The 21,938-nt window shown below is 40.0% G+C and overlaps 1 protein-coding gene across 1 annotated transcript in view; it reads right to left on the bottom strand.

Annotated features, from left to right (window-relative positions):
- Positions 1 to 12,651, bottom strand: part of LOC121192112 (retinoic acid receptor alpha-A-like) — a 67,367-nt gene extending 54,716 nt beyond the window's left edge. Inside the window, exon 1 of the mRNA XM_041053675.1 lies at positions 12,413 to 12,651. Within this exon, the coding sequence (XP_040909609.1) occupies positions 12,413 to 12,569 (157 nt within the window). The 5' untranslated portion in view covers positions 12,570 to 12,651. The remainder of the gene's footprint in view (positions 1 to 12,412) is intronic.
- Between the last annotated feature and the right edge of the window lie 9,287 nt (positions 12,652 to 21,938).

The raw sequence follows: 21,938 nt of genomic DNA, 5'->3' as shown, positions 1-21,938 counted from the left end.
CTTGTAATTACTGGACCCTCGTCCTTGCATGGAATTACCTGGTGGTTTAATCTAATCTCCAGCTACATTCTCCCTGTGTGACTTTTTTTTTTTGCGCAAGGGAAGACTTAACAAGTCTGCGACACATACAGTCCTGTACACAAGTATGAATGTTACCCCTGTGATAACGGACAAGAAAGATGACCAGCAAGGTTAATTAAAATGAAATGATTTACAGATCTGTTGATTCTCGCTCCTTATCTGAGTTTGAGGAGAAGTTTGGGCAGTAGAAAGTCTCTGTGACTCGTTGTGAAACGGTGACAGAATCTTTGTGTAGACTTGCATGAAGCTGACATAATGGTGCTGCGTTAGGATTCAGAAAAGTTTGCTCGTTTGCTGAATTCCAAGTGGTATTCATCTGACTGTAAATAACTTCAGTAGGAGAAGTCAGCCATGTTACTTCTTCAGCTTCGGTTTCATTAATGAGAGACCGACATTTGTTTTTAGGTGAAGTCAGATCACCTCACTGCTCCTAATGCTCCAAATGCTTTCCCTCTGTTGCTGGCAGAGAGCAGTCAGAAGCAGCTTGCACGTAAAGCAGATGTATGGTGAGACACCGCACTGGAGACATGCCAGTGGTCTGATACACAAAGCCATCTGATGGGAAGGGAAGGGGGCAAAACACACACTGCATTTTGTGCATCTGTGCACAAATATAACTATGTAGATAATACAGTGTTCTATACGTGGTATTATTTCATCTAAACACATGATATTGTGACCTCCTGCTTTTACGTAAAACGCTACAACAGGCTTTTAAAATCCAACTGAAATTTTAGTTCTCACTTTTTGTATTGGGAAACAAACTATAATGAGACCTACTGTGTATATTTTTTGTCATTTTTCCTGGCAGAATAAAACGTAGAACATATTTGTGGAGACAGTTTACTTGCCTCTGAGTCGCCATTTGCCAGTGACATTAGCTAAGAGGCGTGCTGTCAACCTAAGCATCCTACAAATGTTGATACAAACATATTTATATCTTTTCACATACACACAAAGCATTAGCTATCAACCATTTGCCCCCTTCAATGTGCTGTTACTCCACTTTCTGGTGATATGCTGGCCCCCTTTGGAGTATTTGTCTGGAATATAAATTGGATAGTTGGCCAATTCTTACACATACTTTTGGTTGAGGTTAGTTAAACACCTGCTGAATCACCAGCAGCTCCTGCAGACCCTGTGCAGAAAGGAGGGGAGTGTAGCGAGCACTGGCTGCCTTTCTTTCATGGATCCAGATGTGGTGGCAAATTACCAGGCTGTCAAAACTCCCAGCAACATTCTCTAACTTTAGCAAGATGTATGTTACTCCATGATTTGAATCACACACAGCAATGTACAGAGCGTACAGTAACAAGTGCTGAGATTACACGGAGGCAGACCTGGTTCAAAACTATACAGCAAAAACAGCCTGATATGTTGTTGGACCTGAAGTGATGGTGCTGTCCTACACAGATGTTACAGTCACTACAGAAACACAGGTAGAAGGTTTTGGATTTGAGACAAGTTAGCAGGTTCACCCCGTAGGTTTCCTCCAGTTTCTTCCCACTGTCCAAATATACACAGGTTTAGGTTCATTTGTCACTCGTAGGTGTGAATGTGGACATGAATGGTTGTCTGTCTCTGGATGTTGTAACGTCTGGAGATGCAGGTGGAGAGAGAGCAAATGCAGCTAGTTTACTTTGCATACACTGCACTGTTCAGTGGACACTGAATTTACTGATGTGCTGTCGATGTACATAAAGAATTATTATGCACAAAGGAAATGCCGAAGTTACTCGCAGCTGCAGAAATAAAATAATGTGGACAGTGGTAAAACAGCTCTGGGAGGATTAAATCTTTAAATCTTTGGAAGCAACATGGCCTTTTCTCTATAAAGTTTAATTTGCGGTGTCATGCGAGTGCAAGTCTGAAAAAATGCAGACAATAAAACACAACACAGGTTGAGAGATTATTACAGAAAAAGAATGGGGGGGGGGGGACTCCCATCTGTGTACACAAATCACTACACAACTGGTTCAAAAACTGCCTTGGCTCTGGGTTTGCAAGTTGAAATACATTAGTTTAAAAGTCGTGCCGAAAAAATAGAAAATCTGTGTCCGTACACAAATCAACATTTCGTTAGCATTTCAAGAATTGCTGTGAGACTGGCTTGGCTATTTCCACTTTCTTCGAATTTTCTTCATGCCGTTGTGTTTAACTTGTGCAGCAACAGTTATTTTCATTATTTCATTTCATGGTCGTGCAGCTCGCTGTGTTTATGGTTACTTGGATAAAAGAAGTGGCTCATTTTCCCCACAAGCTCCATTCATCCCTTTCTCCACGGAGAAAAAAAACACACTATCACCAAACCTCCCATATCAGACATATAATCAGCAGAACAAGGTGTTCACATTAGATGATGATGAGGATGTATGACTAGTGGAGCACAAAAACTGTATATTAGCCTTCCCCAGGTTGTGTAGCACACTTTAACATACATCTAGAGGAAAAACACTTTTGCTACTGATATGCCTCTGAAGCATTTGTGATAGTTGGGTAGTCCCACACTGAGGAGAGATGGCGCCAACAATTCAACCCCACTGCCTATTTGAAACTCATGGCTGCATCTGGGAAGGCAGTGTGACCACCTGCAGACAGATGGGGTGCATAAACGTAGATGCATTACACTCCTCCGAGCGTGCATGTGTGTGTGTGTGTGTGAGTGCATGGGGGTGGTCAATGGGTACCTGTGTGGTGTATACGCCCGATCAGGTGCAGGGGAGCCTTTTTCCATTTTCTGCATGATTAAACTTTGAGTCAACTTCCCCGCATGTTAACATACACAGAAAGCTCCAACAGAGGAATAAAGGCTGGTGACAGACAAGCGCATACGGCGAGTCTGGCTTAAGAGCAGACAGAGAAAAATGTGCGGCTGCCACGGCTGCTGAACCCTTAGCCTCTGGCTGAACCTGCCAGAGGGGTCAAACAGGAAAGCACACACTCCCTGCTGGAGGCTGCGGGCTGAATGAGGGGAAAGTCTAAAGAAAACAGCTCCTCTGATTGGTCCGTCCACTGGGACTGAGCCCGCTGACAAAAGGACAACGCTGATATGCAGAGCTACTGATACTGTGTTTGGTTAAATAGCACTCATTATGAGGGACGAGCTCAGAAAAACACACGACTGATGAAGGTGCACATGAGCTGACTGTGACCTTAAATTTAGTTTTGACTGACAACGTGAAGACACCATCTGATGATGTCATCACGCCTCAACATGGAACCTAATGAAATCACAGGTCATGTCAGGTCATGTGCCACGAGATGTTGATAAAAGGCTCGTTTTGATTTATTACTTTGGTCTTACTGTTAGACTTTTGTTAGTTTAAAAGAAGTTAACAGTTTTGCCAGCTTATTATAAACCACTTTAGGAGGGAATTTTCCCCCAGATGTTGGAAATAATCCCTCGTTGCACAGGGAAACTGAGGGCACACAGCTGAGGTAAATGCATCAGGTCAAAGCTCAACCAAATTCTCAGAATTTCTTTTAAAAATAGCTAAACTTCAGTCATCCTCAGTGACTGGTTCATCATCCAGTTTCAGTTTTTGCCAGGTGGCTTTTCAGCCTAACCCTAATGAGAGAGTATTAGTTGATGTATCTGGCACAGGCTGCTGCTGCAGAGACATCTGACTGTAGGGCCACTGATGAGCTTCACTGTCATACAAACTGGCTTCATGCATCCATGGAAACGATGAACTGAAAGAAGTTAAAATGTACTGTAGACCTGAGAGGGAACTGCAGAGTCACTTGCTATTTTTTATGTGGATTTAAATGTTAATAAGCAACGCCTTTTTACATAACAGTCATTTAAATAATTCACATAAATATATGCAGCTTTAATGTCTTTATCTAAATCTGTGCTTCTGTAGCTTTAACATTAATGTAACTGCAGACAGTTCAGACTTTTATTGTGTTGAGCTTTACAGAAAGGCCGGGTTGCCAGGTCTGTGTGACAAAACCAGTCCAATCCCTGAATTCAAAAAATGCCTCTGCCAAACCACATACAGAGCACTGCTTAGAACATCCAACAGCAGTGCTGGCATTGTCAAATGTACTGTAACATCTACAGACCATACATGTTCAGAGTGCCAGCATTAAAAGCAGTTCTCCCTAAACAGCTCTCTCACCTAGGACCTAAAATGGCCTTGTGTAATTAGATACAGTACATTATCATTGTGTGTGTGTGTGTGTGTGTGTTGGCTGTGCGTACATGCTGAAAATATGGCTGGGTTTTATTTATAGATATTATTCATTTAATTTGCATGCAAAATATGTCTACCCAACCAGCGTGCAAAAAAATTCAACTCGCTGCAACACTTCAAAAGTAAGCTCCATTCTGGCAACCCTGCAGAAATGCTACCAGGTCTGCAGAGTCGCTGACAATCCCCTATGGGTTTGTGACACCTTTCGCATTATATATTGTTAGTATAAAAATATTGATTAGTGCAGCTTCAGAGTCTATAAAATTAATTTCAGTGACATATGAATAATTAAACCGTTAAAGGGGGAAAAAAACAATTTCTCACTTAGTTTTTAACTTAGTTTTCTACCAAAGAACCTGTGTCTATGGAAATAATCCACAGTGAGGCCTGTGGATCATCCTGAGATCCTCTGGTAAGAGATGTTGCTGCTGGGTTCATCAAATGTCACCACAAATTACACTGCATTCACTTCCACTGCACAAAGAAAACCAAAACTAGCTGCGTGGCTACGTAAGTGAGGTTTTTCTTCCTTCCTTCCTTTTTTTTGGTATTTGGTCAAACTGAACCTTTGTAACATTTCAGCTTGAATATGGTCATTACATTGTGTGTGTGTGTGGTCTGCTGGCAGGATCCCACTCAAAATATAGGCACCGCAAACGGGTCGAAAAACCCCCGAACACCAGCGCTGGTTCAGCCCAAAATGAGCAGTGTGAGGCAGGATGTGAGCTTACTTGTAGATAATGTAGGAATAATCTGCAGAGCTGCGGCATCATCTAAATATAACCACATCCTTATATCCAGTTCCCCCAGTCTGAAAACCAGTGACATGTAAAATTACATGGTCCACACAACCACACAACAGATGGCAAAGAACCTGAAGCAAAGTCTGTCGCGGCGCACAGGCAATTTAACACAATGATGCCTTTTCGATGCATTCGAAATTAGGACAGAGCTGCGCTTCTGCTGCAAATAATGGATGGAAAGTTGCGCTTAAAATCAAAGGCTTAATTTTAATTTCAATCAATTGAACGCTGGAGCCACAAATCACAGCGACTGAATTAAAGCTGACAAATTATAACAGATCACCAGAAACAGGAAGGAGGGGAGCAGAAGAAGAAGAGTGGGAGGGGGCAGAAGAGAAAGAGAAGCATTTCCTGTGGATCCTCTGGGTATTTGTGTATTTGGTTTGTGTTATGGAGAAAGCTGTGGTGATTTGGGTGTGGAGCGGTGGGCACAGCCTAAGAGGATTAGAGGAATAGGAATAGCGGTCGGTGGATCCAGCCCCTCTCATCAACCTCTTCCTCCTCCTCCTCCTCCTCTTCCTCCTCCACTCAGCTGACGCTCCATCCAGTCTGGAAGTGTTTTTCTTCCAGGTTTTCTCTGCAGGAGTGCCGAGCGCATAGCTCACATACAACAGGCCCAGTCAGAGGAAATAGTCAGGGTTCACTCAAAGTACACCAAATTAGAAGCAGCTTTGCACTGCTCTCCAGTGCGTTTTATGAAGAGGGATATTTAGAGGGGCTTTAAACACAGAAAGGTGGGAAGAGCTGAGGATCTGCTTTTCATCAGGGCTTCAAAATCTATTTTACATTTTAAAGACTGAACCTCCCAAATTTGACTTTATTTCTCGATATAATGCAGTGACAAATTAGTATTATATGACTGGCGTTTGGCTTGACAGATTCCCAGTAAGTCATTTGACCAAACCCACCCCTAACCCCTCCTTTTGACCCCCTCCGTGACCTCAAAGCAACCCCAGCGCTTGAGGTCAAACCACATGTCTAAGAGGGAATCTCTCCGACTCTACACACCGAACACAACAGGTGCAAGCCACTTCAAAGCTTTCATAAAAACGGACTGAGAAGCTAAGACTGCCATAAAAGCAGATGATAGACGAGAAAGCTCAGGGAAGGAACGCAGGAAAAGGAATAAGGCTGTTAAAATGCGAGAGGTTTCTTTTTAATCTGCAGGAATTCATGGCCTTAAAAGCACAGAGCAGGTAGGATTTTACCCACCCCCCAGCACTTTTAGATGGAACTGGATTCTGATGTTGGCTCTGTTGGGGAAACAGTAAAAGGAAGTGAAGCTGGGTGCTGTGAGATGGGCGTGGCAAACAGGGGAGCAAATCCAGTTCAAAACCCTTAATGTTTCAGCTGAGGGACACACAGGAGAGAAACTGTAGAAACATCCACAGAACTGTGACAAACAAAGACTCGCACAGTGACAGGTCATCGTCTCCAACACAGGGACAAACCTCCAGTCCCAAACCAGCTGCTACCAAATAAACCAGTGTGAACGATGACTAACTTCACTAACTCAATTTCAAATAGTCCACAGAGCCCACATTTCTGAACTGAAGGCATACTGAATGTTTCCCAAAGTCAACCCCAGCTGCAGCTAATATAAAAGTGCTAATGCCGCATTGATCCATATGAACTGTCCGTGTCCCAGCTTCGGAAAATTCACTCTAAATTAAATACCAGGGCCAAAATAAGCCAAGCATTGTACAGGACTTGTTTAGATATTTGCTTTTGCAGGCTGATATTTTTAAACTAAAGTCATTAATTCTGCTGATATTCCTGTTTGTATTCAGAATTTTAAAATATGATCATTTTGTCCCAAAAGAAATTGAGTATTAGTATTATTATTTTTTTTTTTTTAAATTTCCTTTTATACGGGTGGGAAAATTAAGACCAAAAAACTTTTTAAAAAAGACAAATTCAGCCATCACGAGAAGGTAAAAACTCTACACTGCAACAGCTGACATGGACCTTTAGTACATATACATAAACCTGTGGAGTTTGAGGTTATTTTTAGACTTTCATTACATTTATTTAGGAACTAAACACTTTAATTTTATACCTTTTTAAAAGCCCCATAAGGTTTCCATATAGAAGTTTATGTTTTTTTTTTTTTTTTTTCAGGGTTGAACAAGAGTAATTATAGGTCCGTGCTGACCAAGAACCACTGATGTTAAAGACCACAAACCACAGCTGGGATCTTAACATCTACATTAATATAAACTTAGCCAACCATCACCAGAAAATTGAGCAAGAATTAAAGTACTTAGGTCTCAGGAAGACTTAGAGAAATTTGCCTCTGCATGTTAATACAGTAGGTTTGTCTGTCTCCTGTAATGGTGTCTTTACAGGTCTCAGATCAGACATCTGCAGAACGCCGCTGCCAGAGTCCTCATTTAGACCAGCAAAGTGGATTACATCAGTCCAGTTCTCAGATCTTGGCGCTGGCTTCCTGTGCGTCAAAGATTTTAAACTGTTGGTTCATAAAGCCCTGATTGGTTTACGGACAAAATATATTTCTGGTCTGCTGCTATGTTACGAGCCATGAGCAGTCCGGACGTCTCAGCTGGTCTGAGACATGTCTGGAATCAGGTCCCAGAAATCTGGACGTCTGAGCTTCGGTCTTTTTAAATACAGACTTCAAACTTTTCTGTTTGTTGAATTATGTGACAAATTTTTGCTTTACATCCCTGTTTAACATTTCTAAGCACATACTGTTTATAAGACACTAATAATGCAGCTGTATGCATTTATCTGCTTATAATATTTGCTGTATTATACAGTCTTAAATTTAATGTCTGTCTGTAAAGTCTTATTAAATTAATTCTAGTGCTGTTTATTAAATTCAGTGACATTTAGTTTTTTCCATTTTTTTCCCTTATATATTATTTTTATCTTGTGTTTTATTTATTTATTTTTAAACCTTATTTATATGCATCTTTTTTATATTGTCTTATATATATATATTTTTTTTTTCTTTGTATCTTGTCCTAAAACATTTTTTATGTCCTATGTCGCTGTAAATTGCCTTGTCAAAAGGTGCGATATGACTAAACTCTCCTTACATTCATGGCAAAAAAAAAAAATGTGATGTTTAGTTTTGATGAGGTTGGAGAAGCTTCTGAAACAGCAGTTAAATCATCATGTGGAATTTAAAATTCTCCACTGGAACCAGATTTAAAAACATGTTTTGGGGCTTTCTAAAGGCAGCGGCTGTGACATGAGAAAGTGAAATGAATCATCCTTGAGGAAATGTTTCTGCCGTGGCGATCAAACAGGAGACAGGTATGACATTGTGATGTTTATGGAAAGGCCAGAATCAGGACCGATGCACAGTGTATCAGTGTAACCCTGATGGGACCCTAACACTGTCCTAATCATGACAATTAAACATGCCTGGCATCAGCCTGCTCTCCTTTCATTTCACTGTTGTACACGGCTTTTTTTATTTCCCCCCATCCGCCTTTCATTTCACATGCCCACTAAATTAGCTTGGTGTTCAAGCTGTGCTAATGGCCTTTCATGTCCACATCACAGGCGCTTAAGCCTTGAAGACAAAAAGGCTCCAATTATCCCATAACACACATCGACTGTACAATACATATCACACTGGAACGTCACACTGTCTTTTTAAGTCACAACAATGTTTACAGACGATCACCTTTCCACTTCTTTGTGTAATAGGTTTGTAATTTGTTTTGATAAAATGACTTGATGCTTTTAATGTGAAAGTGATTTTTATTTACACAGCGTGGGTATCACATGCAGCCGTTCCTCAGCTGCAAAGCCCACTTTATCTGTATAAAGGAGGTCCTTGATCATTCTTAATTAACATCTAAACTGGAAGAGGAAGTGCATTAATGGTCGGCTCTTTGTCAGCGCGGCTAATTAACACCCAGGAGGTTTCCATTATCCTGAATAAATAAATTAATAAACCAACATTGCAATGACCCTGGGAGAGGCTTTCTCAAATCAAAGTCTAATTTAAACAGCGCCTTATTCAAACAGGAAAAGGCCAGGGGTGTCCTGTCTGACAGCGCCAAAGGCCAACGCGCAGCTTTACAGGCCGAGGACGAGTTCGCCGTAAGAAAGGGGAAATCGACAGCATCTTCTTCTGTCCCATTTAGTGCTTCATGAGTTCTGCCTTAAAAAGGCCCAGTCGGAGCATATGTGTTAAAGGGCGCTGATTGTCTAATTGCACGGCAAATCAAACGCACCTCGGTGTGCTGCCTCTTTAATTTGATGAGCTGTGGATAATGACGTTGAGTTGGTTAACCAATGTAAACCAAACATTATGTTAAATGCCACGAGAGAAAGTGTCGTCTTTATTTAGTCATCTAATTGAATTCTGTGGCAACTGAGATGAGTTAATGAAGGTGAATTGAATCAATCAGGCTGCTCAGTGTCTTCACTGTGACAAAGGCAGAAGGTGCAGGGCCGTGGCTACAACTGACAAGGTCATGGAGTCACTAAATATGGGGGGCAAACTAGGGGCAACTTTGCTCCTATTATTTAAAACATACATGTACTGGGTATGTTTATATATTTTAATAATATTTTTACAATCACTGTCTTTAATTTAGTCTATTTTCAGTCCAGTAAGTAAAAGATTCAGTGCTTCTGCACCAGACTTTGAGTGGAGACAGCAGCATTCTGACCTTTACGCTAACACAAAGAAAGAAGGAAAGAAGAAATTTGCTGGCGTTCATTTTGGTGTCTGGTTAGTATTTTTCTGAGCGGGGTGGTTAGAGTCAAATGGTGGGGGACATGGACCTGACCTCAGTATTGTTAAATCCTGGCTACAGCCCTGCGTCAAAGAACAGCTGCTGAAGGCAGCGTTTTAAAGGAACAGACACCCGCTAAACCTGTCCAGTCTTAAGTAACTTTGATATTCTACACCTGACAAACTGCTTGAAGATTTGTTATTAGGTAAATAGGCATCATCCCTAAATGAATACAGTATTCTCCTCTAGTTGCTCTTACATTCATAATTCATTTAACTGAAGCTATATTAAAGTAAACTGTCCCTCTGTGGATTTACTGAAAACCAAGTTTATATTGATTGTTATTGAGCGTAATGGGATTAATGACATTTTGAAGTGTTTTCAGGGAGCAGTATTTTCCTGACTGTAGGTAAAACGTAGGAAAAAAAAAGGCTTTGAGCAATGAAAAGCTCAGAATTAATGAAAAGAGAAACACCAGGAAATGTCTGAGTCCTGATAGAAAATAAATAAAGAAACACAGAGACTATAATGGTGTCACTTACTGCAACAACCAAAACCAGTCCTGGTTATATAAAGCAGCTTTCAGACGCTTATGTAAGGAGTGAAAAATTACAGATTATGTAATTATCACTTTACAGAATAAGTGAATAGGAAATATTATAAGGAAATAAAGTTGTGAGCGCAGTAAGAAGTGACCTCAGTATTTCTAAACTCCTTCAGCCATGTCAGCGAGCGTCGTGAGAAGGAAAGCAATGTCCAGGAAAGTGGAGGCTAATGTGAAATAACTGTAAACGCTGAAATCCTGTTTTCTTTAGTTTGAAAATTACAAACATTTTCAGATATTTTAAACATATTTCTTGGACTTTTTGAAGTGAACTCTGCCTGCAAACCTGATGTATGTGAAACTTTTTAAACTCACTGCTGTGTTTTTATCGTTCGTCTGTTTTAAAAGTCAAAAATTTATTGCCAACTATTCTGATAATCAGTAAACTACATGATTCATTTTATTGGCCTAATTTAACCGTTTTTGTTTTTTTTTGTGTACAGCAGTAAATTGAATTTCTACCTGTATGGAAAGGTTCTGGTCTGTCGCTCGGACAAAATAAGTAATTCAAAGAGCTCCGCTCAGGGAACTTTGGATCTTGACTTCACGTTTTTCTCTATTTTCTGACATTTTAGAAAGAAAACCATTAACTTAGAGAATAACTGAATTCATTTGTAAGGTAAACATTAGTCGGCTGCAGTTCTCTGTCATCACTCAAAGAGACGCCTCTTCATCAAACCCCTGAGCTGCAGCAGAGACCCTGTGGGGAAGCTCAAGTTAAAGGTGGCAGCTGTAACTTTTGCCTTTTTTTTCCCCCTCCACTGATAAGAGCCTCTCTTGACGGAGTGCCCTTGAGCAAACACTTCCTGAGGAATGACAGCTGGAGGCTGGTGATTATCAGATGAGGATAAATCACAGAGCAGCAGCAGCAGCAGGGTGACGGTAAAAACAAACACACGGTCAGTGCACTGAAGTCATCCAGAGCTGAAGATGACCACATTTTATTTTACTTTAAATTCAGAGGTAGTTAATGTCACCTCAGTGCTGCTGGTACAGGAAGTTAAATTTCCCTTCATGTCAGTGACAGTACAGTTCAGCTGGCCTACAAACCACCCTGCATCTATTTTTGCATCATATGATTTTATTTTATTTTTTATTTTTTTTGGAACTCAGAGGGGATCAGTTCTAATAATCCAAAGAACGCGCTTCGCTTGGACTTAAAGCATCTACTTATTCACCTGGACAAATAAAAACTATAGCAGCCATCCATCCATCAGCCCTGGCTAATTCAAAACGCTAGATTTTGACATGTTCCGATAGCAACCCCACCCCCACCCCACCCCACCACCAGCTAATCTTGTTGACAAGTGCGCGGGGTCATTTATCTAAATCAGTGTCAGAGCGCAGGTCGCGGCTCGTCGGCCGCTCCTCCTGTCATGTGCGGCCGGGGAGGAGGTGTGGAAACGCCGCCTGTGTTTACTCTCTGCATTCCTCCAGCCCGCTGCTCTCCGAACTGTACTGATCTGAGATAAGCCATACAGGTTGGCAGGTCGGGGCTGGTTCTGATGAGGTATGGAGGCGCACGGGATAGGATGTGAAATTTGGCGTTGGGGGGTGTGGGGGGAGGTTGTGGAGTTTTCTCCCGAATCTCACATCCAAAAGAAACTTTAAAATAAATAAATAAAGACTTGAACAAGAAATTTAAACTTCATCATGTCACCGAGCTGCTCCAGAAAATAATCTCCCTGTGAAACATGTGATGTGATAATTAAAAACGATTCCCCTAATCTTTTTCTGATGCGTTCATGCGCCCTGTTTCTCCAAGAGTAAAACTTTTAAAATCCCTGGCTAATCTCAAATGAGCAAAAAAAAAGAAAGAAAAACAAAAACAAAACAGCTGTTTGACTTTTCAGTCTCTTCACCAATTTTCACAAATATAATCCAAGCTGAGGGCCCTTTGTGGCAACTTGTTGTGAATCATGTGGCCTATCATCCGGTACAGCTCTGAGCTGAGGGACACAACAGCAGCAATAACAACAACAGAGGATGAGAAGTTGGACCTACAGTGTGCGCTCCGGCGGTGCTGCCACTCTCTGTGCGCCAGTCCGCTGATGCAGGCTTTCAGAGCCTTTTCCTGCAGCATGCAGGAGGACGGGCTGGGCGTGTAGAAATCCAACATCTGCCCGGGACTCACGGCCAGCACGTCCATGCAGTCAAACATGTTGACGGCGCGTCGTTCAGCTAGTCTTGTGCGTTATGGATACAAAAAATCACCGGCATAAGCGCACACAACTCCATCAAACTCCGCTACTTCCACCCTCCTCCTCCTCCTCCTCCTCCACCTCCTCCTCTTCCTCTCCTTCTTCTTCTTCTTGGCGCGGCAGATTTCGCTCCTCTTCTCATTCGTCCCGCACAGGAATCATGAATAATTTCGGAGCAAAATGTTCCAAAGCTTCCTCTAAACGCTCATTTGCCATGTTGCGTTTTTTCTTTCTTTCTTTCTTTCTTTTTCCGCACCGTGTCCACTCAGCGCGCAGCCACGGACGTCTAAACGGGACACTTCCATAATAACAACGATAACATCCCGACGTGTTTTCACTGGATCGCCCCGTCTCGGTTACCGACGCGAGAGAAAGCGGCGGCAAAAGCCCGCTCGAACCTGACGAGCTGTCTCTCTCTCTCTCTCTTTTTTTTTTTTCTTTTTTCTAATATCAAAAATAACGCGGATGGCGTTTAAGAGCACATGTTCGTCTCTCCGATGACGAATGGGTTATCCGTCCCCCCCCGTGCAGCTCATTTCCAACTAGTTTTGCCACAGAGAATGAAAGATTGAATAGCCTAATATATGCGAGTGAACTTTGTATGAACCCTTCCGAGGCTGCTGACCTTCAAATGACCCAGGCAGGCTGACATCACTGCAGCTCCCTAGCGCGGAACAAGGCGGAGAGAAGAAACGCAGGAGAGGGGAAAAAAAAATCATAAAGATATTTTTCTTTTTTTTTTCTTTTTTTTTTCTGGATGTTGGGAAGAATAAAATACACTACGGTTCCGCAAAATTTAAAACAAGATTTATTTATTTCGTTTTATTTTTATTGAAAGCTGAAGAAGTGTTGAGTGCAGCTACAGAAGTGCGTGCGCTCTGATACGTGCAGCTTTTCTATGCGCTGACAGGGAAATTTCTCCCATTCCTACAGAGACGGATGGTCGTAAACAGCGCCAGCAGAGCTGATTTATGTTGTTATAAAACGGTAATATTTTACTTTAAAGTAAAGTAAAGAAAGAAGAGTCTGTTTCTAATCTGCTTTTATCACATTCATCTTGACAAACTGCGGCAGTGAGTGACGGCCCGTCATTATCTGCTCTCTCATCCACCCTGTTTTTAAGGAAACACTATTTCTGAATTTTACGGGAAACTTCATTTTTGACATTTCCTGGGGGGGGGGCGGTGTTTCCTGTGTGACCCTTCAGTACAAAGAGGCAAATTATTCATTAAATAATAAAAAAAAATAAAAGATTTGAAGATGGCGTTTCAAACAGATTTGTATTCAGCTGAACTTTATTTTGAATTCCTGCTTGGTCTTTTAATAATAATTATAATTTAAAAAAAAACAAAGATTTTAATGAGTCACCTCTCACCAAACAATTTACAAGAACAATATGTCTGCTTATGTTATATAAAATTATATTATTATTTTTACAATGTTAAAATATTAAGGAGAAAAGCATGTGACAGCAGAAAGCACTGATGCTTACCGGGGTCATTTCTGAATGACTTTATAATGACATGAAAACTAACTGGCTGAGACAAAACATAAGTCAACAGGAGCTTAAAACACTTTAGTATTAGGCTGTATTTTAGTATATAAGTCATAACCTGCACAGGTAATTAAAATGAGATTATTCCCAGCTGTTACAGAGTGTAGTTGTGTGCACACATAAAATCTGAATGCTGGCACTGCACAGTGCACAAACTTTTAAACCAGCTTTTTCAATTTTAAGCTAAAGAAGCATTAACTACACCGCTGCTGATAAAATGCACTAATGGCTGATGGAAACTTTATTTTTTTTGAAGCTTCCTGTTTGGCTTTTGCTCTTCATTAAGCTGGCACTGATTCATGGTTTAAAAAAAACAAATTACATTACATGAAAATTGAAAAGGTCTGTGTAAGATTTGGGCTCACGACGTATGAAGCTTGTTTCACTTTACCAAGCACATGACACCTGGTCTGTGAGTGACTACTGAACTTATTCACACAAAAAGCCTTAACACAGGCGAGGCTACATCCAAAGTGTGTCACCATTTTTTCGTGAATGTAAAAAGCTATATTAATAATTATATATTAATTTACAGCATCAATATATTAAGAGAAAATAAAAAAAAGCCTTGAGAAAATGTCTTGCTATGAGCACTGATGCTTTTTTCCATGGTACTTGGGCAACTCATATGAGTCATATGAAAACATATTGACAGCCATTGTGCAGCAGTGTGCGTTCTGAAGCTTGAATCCAGTTTGGGCCACTGGGCCTGCAGTGCACTACAGTGTGTACTTTGTGGTACTGGTCTTGTAGTTTCAGGTGGGCAAAATAAGGCACAATAACAAAGGAAAGAATCACCAAGACAACGTGAATGACTAATAAATACTCTGAAAACATTTTAAATGATGCTTTATATCTTTTTAGTGACCACAGATGGATGGGAGAGGGTCAGACCTGCATTTGAAAATGTTAATTTTGAGAAGAAAAAAATGTTTTCAAGAGTTCTGAGTTTAAAATCAGATTATGACGCAGAACCACATGACTCAAACTGTGATGCATTACACTCAGATTTGCCCATTAGTGGCAAAGATGAGCTTCCTTGAATATAATAACCAGAAAACGATATAAATTATATCATTATGTCATTAACTGTCCAGCTGCTCTGTTAAATATTCACCCTCCTACATACGGAGCACATTATGTTCATTATATCATGTTCTGATTATACTAATCATTCACATACTCACAGTGTAAGCCTCTGTGAGTCCATGTAATGACTTATGGGGGAGCACCATAGGTTAAATGTCATAACTGAAAGACTTTATTGTTCACCATCTGAAAGATAGTTGTGCCCACTTAAGCTATAAAATCATGAAACAGAAATTAAACAACTTTAAAAAAAAAAAAAAAAAAGAAAAGAAAAAAGAAAAGAAACAAATTCCAGTTAACTTTCTTCAATCTTCTCACTTTTTTTTTTTTTTTTTTACTGTTTCTCTCTTTTTTAACTCTGTCCCTTCAACTTTCACTTAAGTCTGGGTTTTTAGGACGAGCAGACCTGTTTCTGTAGGGTTTAATTACTTCATGAGCTGGTCTTCAGCTGAAATATCAGATATCAGCGGGGCATTGTTTCCCAACAGCATTATGATAGAAGTAAAGTGTTTCACTTTACCTCAACACCTGTGTGTAAAAGCTGCAGTCAGACCGGTCTGACTCTGCCTCATGGAGCTGTTCAACCACCTATAACAACTTTATCACGTTGACTGTACTGTCCCCTACATGTCTTTAAAAACTAGTTGATATAAACTCACCACTGTTAAAAGTTATATTCATGGTTGGATTACTACCACATTACTAACTTCCCCATCCAAACTTCGTGTCTGGCTGTAATCTAAAGACATTCATCAAGGTTAAGAAATATTTTTCTCAAAACTTATATTTACATTTTGTTTTCCAATCTGTTAAAAACTGAGGCAGTGAACATGGTCCATGACCATTCCCTGTGGTCTAAAGCAGAGAAAATGTTTGTTCCGCACTTCTTCACAAAGAACAAAGTTTGGTAGAGCAGTAACCATGTCTTCCCACCGACATGGGACACACTTGAACAACACCAAAACAATATCAAAACATTTTCAAAAACTTTTCAAAATACTTTGTGCAGAATATTACAAGTCTCTACATGTATGCACAGTATGTCCCAAACGTATTTTTAACTAACTTATAACTAAAAACCAAGAAAGCGTAACGTCGGCATAGATTATTTACTGGCCTCTCTCTTCTTATTGGCTACATTATTTTAGTCAGTTTACATTTATCTTTTTTTTTTTTTTTTTTTAGCTAATGGGTACCGTTTCTTTTATTGTGGGGTGAAGAATGACCTACCGAGCAGCAGAGCTGGAAGTTTGAGAGGAACTTTAAAAGAACTAACAGATTTTTATTTTTTTTGACAGCCTGTTGTTTTGCTGTAGCTAAATGTCTCTCAGATTAATTTACCAAAACTCTGTCCACACTCCATTCACTGTGAAAGAGTGTGACAGTAAAGTGCTCCTTATGCGCTCAGGGCTATGAGTTTGAAAGACTTATAAACAAGGATTAGAGACTAAAACCACTGTCAGCTCTGTGAAGCTGTACTTCAGCACAGCAGTACTGTATCAGCATGGCAACATGTTAAAAATAAAAATGTGAAGTGATTATATTTAGTAGGTAATGGTTACCATGTTCACTGCCTCAGTTTCAGCAAGCTAATATTTGCTAATTAGTACTAAATGCAAAGTGCAGCTGAGGCTCATGGGAATGTCATTTGGTGCCAAAGTACTGGACAAATTAAAATGTTGACCTGATGGCGCCAGATGAAAAGTCAGGAGATCACCAAAGGTATTACAGTTCATCCTGTGGGGAACATGAATTTATAGTCCATTTAACAGTTTGAGATTTCCTGGTTAGTTTGATTACTAAGTTAGAATTTTCTAAAAATAGATTTCTTTTAATGTATGAGTAGAGAGTGTCCACTAATTTAAACATGAATTCATTAACACTGTTTTAATTATTGAATTGATGTTTTCCGTTCATTTGTGGAGCACGTGTAGCTAATCCATTAGAGAATGTACCATGTGCTGAACTGTGCTTGATGTGATATTAAAATACGCAGAAAAAGAGTTCTTATTATAGCTTCTTCTCTTTCATGTACACTTGATACTCATCAGGGAGCTCAGCACTTATTTTATGTCATCAGTAAAATGTGGAGGAGGGACATGTTTTCTTACATACAGACTATCATGAGACTGATATATCTTGGTAACCACTGGTTTAAAGAGACCAGGTAAACTGAAGACTCGTTTAAAACCTGTGTGACTGCTGTGTGGTTGTTGTGTGCTCTCCATTGTAAAGCTGCGCTTAGCAGAAATGGTGCATGTGCAGATTAAGTTGATGAGTCAAGTCTTATTATGACTGATGGATTAAACAGTCAGCTTGGACTGGGAGACAGCTGATGTTTAACTTACAAACTTGAAGCATGGAGCTGACATGAACAGACAAGTATGTTTACCGGATAGAGAGGGACTGGAGATGCTGTGGAGCTGCACTATGGGAAGTGTGGGGATCCAGTATTTTCAGGTGCTGGACTATCCCTTTAAATGACCCTTAAGAGGCTGTGTTTTAAAATGCTGGTAAAACTAAATACTTTCTACTTTTTGGCATTGATTTTTATTTTTTTTTGTAATTTAAAAAGGAAACTAGAGAAAAACATTGGCTAGTGATTGGTAAGTTTATTACATGTTATGATATGCCCCTTGAGAAACACACTGCTATGTCATTTTAAAGGGGTTTCCAAATTTTACAGCTCTGAAATCAGCTTCAAAATTCCACATCAGACTCCCACTCAATATATTCATGTATGAGTAAAAAGTGTAAACGGCAGAGTTAGAGTCTCATACACACCATTTGTAGTGTAATGCACATAGCTGGAGTTGTCAGTTTGCTGAAGAGCAGATGCACACTAACACTTGTGATAGTGTTTGATGGAGCAAAGAAGGCAGTTTGAGAGGCAGAGCTGGCCTGAGCGCAGCACAGCACATTGATCCCCACGGAGCTCATGAATATTGCAGGGAGCCTACAGCAGAGCTGAAACAGGAACCCCCGGACACCCCCCCTCCCTCCCGTACACACACCAGCTGACCCCCTGTAGTTCAGCCAGTGTAACAGTAACCCGTGGATACACACACACACACACATACTCACAACCCAGGTCAGCACAGGTAATGAATATACCTGAAAATCCACCTGTAATTAGAAGGTGATAATGAACCCATCCATCAAGATAAGCCACTTTTTGGCATCAGTGTTCCGCAGCCCGTGGACGCCACTGCCAAAACTCACCAGGCTGTGACAATACACAGCGTAGCTGATCATTTAATAAGGCCGGGTAAAGCCTGACAGCTCAGAGGATGACACACATGCAGCGGCTGCTGTTTTCACTGAGTGGGTGAATAACTTAACCACTGAATCTGCAGCTTGAGGTACACGTTTAATTTTCTATTCCTCGTCCAAAAGAAATCCTCATTTCATAGCGTGTTTATGAGCAGAGCTGAAGTTGGTGCTCACAATTCATCGGTGGGTCAAACCCCATAACAACTATATTTAGTTACACTTAGCCTACTGGTAATTTAATTGAAGCTGCATGGCAGAAGCAAATATATTTTCCACTCAGGTTGAGTATCATGCCAAAATGTGTTTTGGAATTACGCCATTGTGTCGCAATATGTTACACCGAGTGAAACTGAAGATTAGGATTCATTTCCATTTTCATCATTTTCAAAGATGTGTAAACAATAAGGGTAGCATAGCCTTTTTCTTATTAGAAAGGAAACACATACTAGCTTTAGTGTGTATTATTATTATTATTTATTATGCTAACAAAACCTGGCCTTATTTAAAAAAAAAAAAAAATATATATATATATATATATATATATATACATTTTTTTTTAATAGTGAATGGAGCATTTTCATGAAGGGAACATTCCACATTAACCCCCAAAACTGTCAAGAAAAATACTCAAGCAAAAAAAGGCATTTTATAAAGTGCTGTATTCTTCTGGTCTGGCTTCCTCATTCAAAGAGCTTCTCCTCCTCTGTGGACTGACTGAACAAAGCTAAGAGCCGGCGTAAGGCAGCCAATCTGAAGAGGTGCAGAAAACACGGGAACGCTTTATTCTGAAAATCCCAAACCAAGCAAACCCAGAGGGCTGAAAGAAATAGTTATCATCCCTTCAATACATTTTGTTTTCCACAAAATACACTCTATTTGTTGCTGCAGGACTACAAATCCTCACTTCAACAACCAACAGCCTCCCAAAAGTCTGTGAAATGAGCACACGCAGTGTCTATTTAAATATTTGCTGCCTGCACAAAAAAAAAGTGAGAAAAAGTCAAATTTCCCATCAGGAAAAGATAATGTGAAGGATACACAAAAGCAGGAAGTGGTTTGACTTTGAGATAGAGAGGAAAGTAAAATGTGGAGGTCAAGTGGAGTGTGTGCAGGAGGATTTACCTTAAACTCTTTTGAACTGAGTTCAACTCCCAAAATCACAGCAATAATTTTTACTGACAGTAAAAATGTCTCTTTGTTCAGTTGTCGGTTACACAAATAACCCTGGTTCTGAGCTCTTTAGCTGAGGCTCAGCTGTTACGGTCTTTACCTTCAGTTTAACATGGGCACATTCATAAAAACTAAAAGTTACACATTCTGCTGTTGATGCTCAGTTAAATGAAGTGACATGACCCTGTTCATGGTTTGTGTCTACATCATATGACGTGTTTCAGGGTTGTGTTCACTTCACTGACTGTCAGGAGACAGCACTGTGAACTCTGATTGTGCGTCTATGTTTGGTTTAGTTGCTGTGTCATAACAAAATAACTACCTCCCTGTGACCCTGTGACCTCGATGGGAGCTCGCTGTGTCCCGCTTCCCTCTCATTCAGCAAAGGACTCTGATAATAATACATTTCAGCAATAATAAAAACCACAGACTCAATAGCTATTTCACCCCAAACTGCTACAACTGTGATGGAGCAAAGCACACGGAAGCTCTTCGGCATGAAAGGTGACCTTTGAACCTACTTTACAGTCCTACTTCTAAAAGTGTTCTCATATAAAGCATAGAGTCATAGCAAGTATTATGATGAGTATCACTGAGAGTTCAGGACATGTACAGAACAAGATTTTAAACACTGTAAAAAAACAACAACAACATCAACAAGCACCTGTGGAGAATGTGCTTGAATTATTTGTAAGATATTTTTGTCTCAGCTTTGGTGCTTTTTATCATGTACAGTATGTTAATAAAAAAACATCATAAAGTAAAACCCTCTCAAATGGGTGGGTCCCAAATATATAAACAAGATACTACAAAAATAATGGTCCTGCAGCTTTCTTTGAGCTCTCAGACTGGATTTGGCCCAGAACTCCTCAGAAAGAATTTCCACTCCCCCTCCATCTACTGGACATCTGTATTAACAGTGACATTAAATTAGATCTAATTTAACTTGATTGCTTGATTACTGATTTTCATGATTATTCAGTAAGAACATTAGTATCTGCTTATAAAGGGATTGTAATGTGCTGTAATGCAGAAAATTAGCTCTGGACAAAATTTAGTATGTCTACAAAATCTGCAAAAGCAGCTGCCATGATGTATAACAGAGTAACACCCACTTGATGTTGTTGAAATATTTCAGAGACAGGAAGACTAATGGAACTGTTGAGACACAGAGGATACAGATAATTCAATTTGTGAGAGAGGACATCTGTTTACTGCACCAAAAGTATATCTGTGAAAATGAAAAACAAAGGTCAGTTAATGCACAACATCAGAATTAAAAATTAAAGATATGTCAGAGGTTACAGGTCAAGAGGCCAGTCGGACCCCCACGTAGCACTCACCGTGGTTTATGAGCTGCTTTCCCTTTAAGTCACTTTAAGGTCAGTCATTTCCAACAGGTCAAACTGCTGCCAGGTTATAGAATCAAAAACCAAAAATTCAAAGTCAAATGTTGAGCAAATGCTTTTCTGCAGACACACAGAAACAGTGTTTGCTTCATATGAAAGTTTTAAACTATATGTACAAGCGGCTGCACTGATCTCTTGTAGCTGTGAGCTACTAGGATTAACTGCTTACATGCTAGCCTGCTGGGCTAGCATCAGTCATTCACAATTGCTCTCCCGAGTTTCTCTATATTTTCTCGGTGCCCCACCATTCATTCCACTTGCCATTTTGGTCTCAGGTACAATGGCTTCTTCCGTTGTGGACTCTATATCTTTCCATACCCTCAAAGGTCAGCACTGTCAAAATGGCTCACTATTAGTCAAGGGCACAGATTTGCATGTCAAAGGTCATTAAAGTTGAACTTTTTGTGAAAAATTTGTGCATCAGCCCTGCAGGTGAATCCACAGATTGCGGCAACTCCATTAATAAAATACAGATTTTCCTACATTATTTTATTGTTTTAAATGCTGGCACCAGGCCTTTATACAAACCATGATTTGATTCTGTGGTCTTAGATTAAATTGAATTAGATTCATTCATTCATTCCGTTATTGCACACAGTAAGAACCAGTACAAAAAAATGCAATTACGCAAATACCTAGTGCATGCAGTAGCAAAAAAAAGCAGGTAAATAAGTACATATTTAAAAACAAAGGAACAAAATAAATAGATTAATGGTCAGAGGCTTAAAAAAAACGACAAAAACAACAATACACATGAAGGCAGGTATAATAAATCTGCAATGTAACTTTAATGTAAATGTATATGTCCTATTCATTGTGGGCAGACACTGCAA

Source organism: Toxotes jaculatrix, chromosome 13 (assembly GCF_017976425.1).
Source record: "Toxotes jaculatrix isolate fToxJac2 chromosome 13, fToxJac2.pri, whole genome shotgun sequence".
NCBI classification, from domain to species: Eukaryota; Metazoa; Chordata; class Actinopteri; family Toxotidae; genus Toxotes; species Toxotes jaculatrix.
The sequence above is the reverse complement of the archived record's forward strand: the minus strand, read 5'-3'. Positions and strand labels throughout refer to the sequence as shown.